The sequence below is a fragment of the Cynocephalus volans genome, chromosome X (assembly GCF_027409185.1).
Source record: "Cynocephalus volans isolate mCynVol1 chromosome X, mCynVol1.pri, whole genome shotgun sequence".
Classification (NCBI taxonomy): domain Eukaryota; kingdom Metazoa; phylum Chordata; class Mammalia; order Dermoptera; family Cynocephalidae; genus Cynocephalus; species Cynocephalus volans.
In genome coordinates, this window is record NC_084478.1 from 108,917,736 (window position 1) to 108,925,183 (window position 7,448).

General features: G+C 38.7%; 1 protein-coding gene across 1 annotated transcript; it reads left to right on the forward strand.

The window, feature by feature from the left end:
- The first annotated feature begins 3,151 nt into the window (after positions 1-3,151).
- LOC134368158 (NADH dehydrogenase [ubiquinone] flavoprotein 2, mitochondrial-like) lies at positions 3,152-4,605 on the forward strand. The gene is made up of 2 exons (XM_063084704.1): positions 3,152-3,170; positions 3,839-4,605. Exons 1-2 carry the CDS (start codon positions 3,152-3,154, stop codon positions 4,591-4,593), a joined length of 774 nt encoding a protein of 257 aa, XP_062940774.1. The 3' UTR covers positions 4,594-4,605.
- Positions 4,606-7,448: the final 2,843 nt, after the last annotated feature.

Here is a 7,448-nt window from a genome sequence, read left to right on the forward strand (position 1 = left end):
CATTTCTAGCTCTGCTACTTATGAGAGGATGACCTTGGGCAAATGGACTAACCTCTGAGCCTCAATTTCCCCGTCTATAAAAATTAGCATAATGGAATCTGCTGGACTTGTTTCACAGACTGTCATGAGGATTGAAGGGGCTGATGCACATAATGCACTGTAATTGTACAATGCTTAGCACAGAGTGATGATCGCTTCCTAGATGGTAGCTACTGATAAAATGAAGGCATTCCCACTTCAGCCTACAGAGCAAGTCATGACTCCATGACCCTATGGGAGGTGTGGGTGTTGTACCCATTCTGCTATGAATCTCACAGTCTTTCAGTGGGGTCCACTGTGACAAGGCAAAAGACTCCACAGAACATCTGCCTGGTACATATCACAGTAAACCTCTCTCATAACGAATGGGGGAAATCTTTGGATAAAAGACCAAGTAAAAGCAAACCAGAAATGAAGTAAACTTATACTCTGAGAGCAGCTTATGAAGTATCCTGAGGAAATAATAGGCCATTTGGAGTTCTCAGGCCACACTTTGTGAACCACTGAAAGAGTGCATGATGGCCTGTACTGGTGGCCTCATTAGCAGTCACCCCCAAATTTCCAGAGTATTCAAGGGTCACAATACAAAAACCTTATGTCTATTGCCTAATATCTTACTAGTTTTACACATTTGTTAACTCCTTATCCCCTGTAGGAGTGTGAGTTTGTGACCCCTGATGCAGTCAACACCCAGAGACCTTTAGTTGAAGCAAAAACCTACAAGAATCCATGATTTAGGATGTAAGAAATGAAGTGGAACGAAGCAGAATTTCTCAGGCCCCAAGAGAAAAAGAGGACAACTTCTTCGTAGAAACCAGGTATTGGACCTCATCTGTTTCAAGTTAAAGAAAAAAAATCCAGTATTGTACTCATATTTCACCTTCAGAGCTACATAAAGAGTATCATCTCAAAGCAATAGCCAGTATTATAATAAATGAGAAAATGAAAGTTAGTAAGAACACGGTAGTTACTAAAATGGGCTTTTGGTTTCAGATCAACCTAAGTTTCAAACCCTAGCCCAGAAACATATAGGCATGTGACTTTGAGCAAATTGCTTGATCAATCAAAGCCTAATAATAACAGTTCTTATTTTGGGGGGTTGTTGTGAGGAATGAATGAGACTATGTATGTAAAACATCTAAAATAGCACATGTCTAAAGGTGGATCAAGTGCTATACTGTCCACCTAACCAGAAAAGTATCCCAAGGCCGAAAACAAGATAGGCCACTCCATGCAATAAAGCAAAGAACTTCTTTTACAGGGTAACTTACAGGTGACAACCCAAAAGCATATGCCAAACTCCTCTCTGCACTGTCTCAAGACTGAGCTCAGGTTTATATAGGTAGTTCATAAGCAAACTTAACATAACTAGCTCCAAATATTGATGCAGGTGGCCAGGCTGGCTTGTCACCACACCGGTACTTAATCATTCCTTTTTTTTACAGTCAGCAGATTATTCCTATCTATTGTTCTAACTCCTTTCCCCTAGTTATTGTATAACTTTATGTGCAAAGGTCTCACAAAGGCATAACAAGCAGTAAGGGCCTAAGATGGAGTCAGTTATGCTCACAGTCCCACAGCACATGACACATGGTGAACCCTCAGTAAAGGATAGCTCTCTACTAACTAAAAACATTCTCACTAGAGTCAAGGACAAAGCTAGGCTGCTGCTATTTACAAGTGCTTAACAGTGTTCTGAGTAACCAGTACCATCTTTAGACCTGGGCAAGAAGGGCTTCTGCCCTGGGGCTTATGCTAGAGGATACCTCATATTACAAATACTCAAAAATAAATTTGTTAAAGAAGACACAGGCACTTGTGTCATTAGGATCCAGTGCTCAGTGTTGGCGCAGCACAACACATAGCCCTAAGTCTCCTCTCTCATGATCAACATCATTCAAACTTAAGGGGAATACTTCCTATCTCTTGATCTGTGTACTTGAAACAAAAGGCAAATGCTTCCAAATACCACGAAGGTTTGTGAGTTATGCTGCTGCTGATGATGTCAGACACTTCTTGGGAGTACAGAGAGAATTTGAGCAGCAAAAGTGCTTAGTAAGAGAAAAGACAAATTAACTTGTCAAATCCTTCCTCTCTCAATAGCAATAGATTCTTCCATAACAATGATTGTTTCCCAGTAGTAATAAGTATGGGCTTTCTTGCTTCTCTTTGTGTTTCAATTAATGGCTCCTTGACATCTAGTAAGTGGACCTCCACCTGTACTTTTGCCCCAGGCCAGGCAAATGTTAAAAGCTGGCCGGTAGCTAATACAGGAAGATGTGAAAAAGAAATGATGAATAACTATTGTAAGGGAGACACAAATCATCATTATTTGCAGTTGATTGTCTATCCAGAGAACACCCAAGGGAATCAATTGAAATACTCAAAAATTTAACAAGAGTTCAGAAAATAGTTCAGCAAAGTGGCTGAAGAACAATCAACAGTTTTTCTGTAAGCCAGCAACAACCAGCTAGAAGACATAATGGGGAAAAATGCATTCATGATGACACACACAAAAAAAATTCCAGCATAAAATCCCTAGGAATAACTCTTCAAAAAATGCATAGGTTCTACACAAAGAAAACAAGGATGTTTGTGTATCTCTTAACAACTAGGATTTTAATAAATGGAAATTGGTACCCTATTCCTGGATGCGAAAACTAAATTTTGTAAGACATCAATTTTTAAAAAATAATTAGATGTTTAATTCAACCCAGTCAAAATTCAGAGTTACTTAACCTTAGTAAAGTGTTTCTAAAGTTCACCTAAAAGAATAAATAGGGGAGAATGGCTAAGAAATTTTTGAAAAAGAATAATAATGATAGGAGAGTTGGCTTACAAGATATTAAAATATACACACAGATTATGATACATAAAACATTTTAGTACTGTCACAAGAATCAACAAACAAATTGACAGAACAGAAAGTCTGAAACTGACCTAGTAAAAAGATAAGAACCTGATTTACAATAAAGGGAGCGTCACAAACCAACAAGGACAGAATTAGTGTTAAATGTAAAAAAATAAAAAATGAAAGCATAAAACAGCTTTAAGAAAATATAGGCAAAAGTTTAACCCCAAGATTGGAAAGAACTTTCTAAGCATAAAAGCAATGGAAACAAATCATAAAGGTATTGCTAGATTTGACTCCGTTGAGAGGCTGACCAGTTAGTTGGTTAGAGCGTGGTGTTATAACACCAAAGTCAAAGGTTTGGATCCCCATGCTGGCCATTCACCCCGCCAAAAAACAACTCCTAGGGGCAGGGAAAATAGCAGTGTACAAAACTGATTTGACTCCTTCGAATTTATTGGCAAACAAACTGGGAAAAGTATTTAAAACAAATAATTGATGTCAGTATGCTATAAAGAACTCTTATAAATCAATCAAAAAACACCAAATACTCAAAATAAAAGTGGAAAAAAGATATAAACAGAAGACGTATGTATGAATAATAAATATATGAAAACATGTTCTAGCATACTAATAATCAATAACATACAAACTTTTAAATGAGTGAAATTGAAGATTAAAAAACGCACTGAAATTCTCAATGCAGATTTGATGTGATGCTGCCCACACTCTCCCACACTGCAGATGAGATAGTAAACTTCCTTTCTGGAAAGTACTTTGATATGTGTATTGAGTCTTTTAAACATATCTTTTAAATGAATTGAAGAAGCAGCAGCAAACTGAGAAACAACACATGTTTAAGTTGAATATCCGTACAGGTATGGCCCCTGCTCTGGATTCAGGGAGCTATTCCACTCCTTGCTCAGTTTCCTCATTCGTAAAATGAAGAGGTCTTCTCTGCAGCATGGCGCTCCAGGCCCCTGGCAGCTGGTCTCACCGCCCAGTGGGGAAGACATATAAGGAATTTGCATAAGACAGTTGTGCACAATGGAGCTGGAAGAGCCTTATTTGTGCACAGAGATACTCCTGAGAATAACGCAGACACTCCATTTGATTTCACACCAGAAAACTATAAGAGGATAGAGGCAATTGTAAAAAATTATCCAGAGGGGCATAAAGCAGCAGCCATGCTTCCAGTCCTGGATTTAGCCCAAAGGCAGAATGGGTGGTTGCCTATCTCCGCTATGAACAAGGTTGCAGAAGTTTCACAAGTACCTCCAATGAGAGCATATGACGTGGCAACTTTTTATACAATGTATAATCGAAAGCCAGTTGGAAAGTATCACATTCAGGTCTGCACTACTACATCTTGTATGCCTCGAAACTCTGACAGCATACTGGAAGCAATTCAGAAAAAGCTTGGAATAGAGGTTGGGGAGACCACACCTGACAAACTTTTCACTCTCATAGAGGTGGAATGTTTAGGGGCCTGTGTAAATGCACCAATGGTTCAAATAAATGACAACTACTATGAGGATCTGACACCTAACGATATTGAAGAAATTATTGATGAGCTTAAGGCTGGCAAAATTCCAAAACCAGGGCCAAGGAGTGGATGCTTCTCTTGTGAGCCAGCTGGAGGTCTTACCTCATTGACTGAACCACCCAAAGGACCTGGCTTTGGTGTGCAAGCAGGCCTTTAATTTACATTCAACTGTAAATATGTCACGGAGAGATAAAATATGAACCTCCTAAAAAAATTTTTTTTTAATTTAAAAAAATAGAATGAGAATTAATAATACAGGTACTAATCTCACAATGCATACAAGTCATTTAGCATCCTCTAATGGATAAGTAAATATTAACTATTATTAAAATATATACAAGCATAAATATATATAAATGTGTACAAGGGGTCTTCAAAAAGTTCATGGGAAAATTTGTATTATCTTTTAAATCTATTTTTTCACAAACTTTTTGAAGGACACTCATATGTATATATGAAAAGTTCATAAATTTGACCCATTCAACTTCTAGGAATTTATCCTAAGGAAAATTCAGGCATTCAGACAAAAATTTATATACAAGAATGTGCATCACATCTTTATTTGTAGAACCAAAAACCAGGGAAACAACATTAATATCTAGCAATGGGAAAATAAATCAATTATGGACATTTGAATGATGCTAAAGTATTATACAATCTTTAAAAATAATTGAGTTTTTGAAGCCAGTTTAACAAGGAAAAATGCTAACAAGTGGAAATAAGCAGAGTATAAAACTGACTATATAGTAGGATCAAATTTTGATAAACTGCTTAGAATGTAAAAAAAAAAATTTTTTTTAATTTTTGGAAAACTATATACATTTTGTTCATAGAGGCGTTTAAGAAAAAGGTCAATTAAAATATTGACCGATAAAAACATTAATAATGTTTATCTCTTCACAGTGGGATCATGAGTTATTTTTCCCTTATATTATTTAGTATTTTACACATTTTTATAATGAATATGTATTACTCCCATTATCATGTAATTTGAAAGGAAAAACATTATATATATACACATCATTAATGATCAGTTGCTTAACTATGTTACTAGGCTTCCCTAAGTGCTCATTTTACTGCCATATTCAATGTAGGACTAACTCACTTGTATGCACATTTTAGACACTCAGTAATTTATAGGTTGAATCATAATCAGAAGAGTCTGAGGGCCGGCCCGTGGCTCACTTGGGAGAGTGTGGTGCTGATAACACCAAGGCCACGGGTTTGGATCCCTATATAGGGATGGCCGGTTCGCTCACTGGGTGAGCGTGGTGCTGACAACACCAAGCCAAGGGTTAAGATCCCCTTACCGGTCATCTTTAAAAAAAAAAAAAAAAAAATAAGAGTCTGAAATTCTTTCATCATAAGGTATAAATGATTCCTAAATCTTAGTGTTACCACTGCCAGAAGTATTCACATTTAATCAATGTTCCCCCAACAAAGATTTATTAGGATTTGGTGCACAAAAAGGCCTTGTTCTAGGTGCTATGGGGATTACATAGAAGCAGTTCTTATCTTTTCAATGCTTATAGTCTAATCTAATTACACAGTAGATCAGGACAGCAGAAGAAGCAAGAAGAGAACTACATCCATTGAGGTATTATTATATGTTAGACACTGTGTTAGGCAATTTACATATACGAAATTATAATTTATAAATGTGGAAATGGAGGCTCAGATAAGTGAATTATCCACTTTCACACAGTTAGTGGCAGATCTGGGATCCCAACCCTAAACCTTCTGGGTCTGACAACACTGTGGGAGTGTGGGGTTTGGGGGTGTCTGTGCTTACAGTGCTAAGCAATATCAGGTAGGTACCATACTAATGGTGCAAAATATTATGGGAGAGTCAGCAGAGAATGTTTAAGAGCTCAGACTATAGAAATCACTGCCCAGGTTTGAATCCTGGCTATTCACTTACTAGCTGTATACTCTTGGGCATGTTACTTGTCTGGGCCTCAGTGTTCCCATCCATAAAATGGAGAGTCATACCTAGCTCAAAGTGTTGCTGTAAAGATCAAATGAGTTAATACAAGTCAAGGGCAGTGTCTAGCACCTACTGCAATCAATATATATTAGATATTGCTATAGAAAATCGGAGGAGAGAGAAATCATATCCAGCTGGGAGGGTCAGGAAAGGCTTTATGGAGGAGGTGACATTGAAGAAAAGGTTGAACATTAATGAAGAGTGATGAATGAGGGGGTGGGGAAGGAAATGATGAAAGGTAAGGGAGGTGGGAAGGCTCAGGTTGTATGGAACCATGAGTAGATAGAAGAGGGGTGGCAATATGGCAGTGGGAGCCACTGAAAGATCGATCTCCAAAGAGAGACAGGGGGCAAGATGTGGAGGGCATTGAATACCAAATTAAAAACTCTGGAGTTAACCACTTGAATATGGGAGCCATTAACGGTTTTTGAGGAAGAGGAAGATAAGGTCTTCTGCAGCCGTCAAGCCTGACGACTTTGCAGTTCTATCCTAGAGTGTTACCAACTTCAAAAAGCAATAACTCTCTGAGGACTAATGTTTTCACTGAGGGAGAGGAAGAGGGGCAAGAAGGGGAGAGGTGGAAAAAAGAGAGTGAATGACTAAAAGACAGTAGGTGGGAAGGGGAGATGAAACGTGTGCCTGGTGGGAAGCGGTAGACAGGACGTCTTCCCTAATTCCTCATTCCTGGGTCCGCTCAGTGACCGAACTCGAAGCATAACCTACCTTCTCCCCATTTAAAATCTGAAGTTATCGCCTCAGTTTAGGGTTTTATTTAACTTTGAGACTGTTCTTTTGGCCTGTCAAGAGTAAGCGTAGGGCATTAGGACCCAGCGATTGTTGTAGTGAGAGTGGTTGAATCTCGATCTCTCAATTTTTCTCCCGAGCTCCCTCCTCTCCCTTTGTCATTCTAGCTGTCTGCTGCCTCCGCAGCGTCCCTGTAGCTCGCCCTGTGCTAACTGCCTGCGCCTCCGACAGACCGGGTGCGCAAACCAGAAGGATTAGTTGGGACCTACCTTGGCGACCCC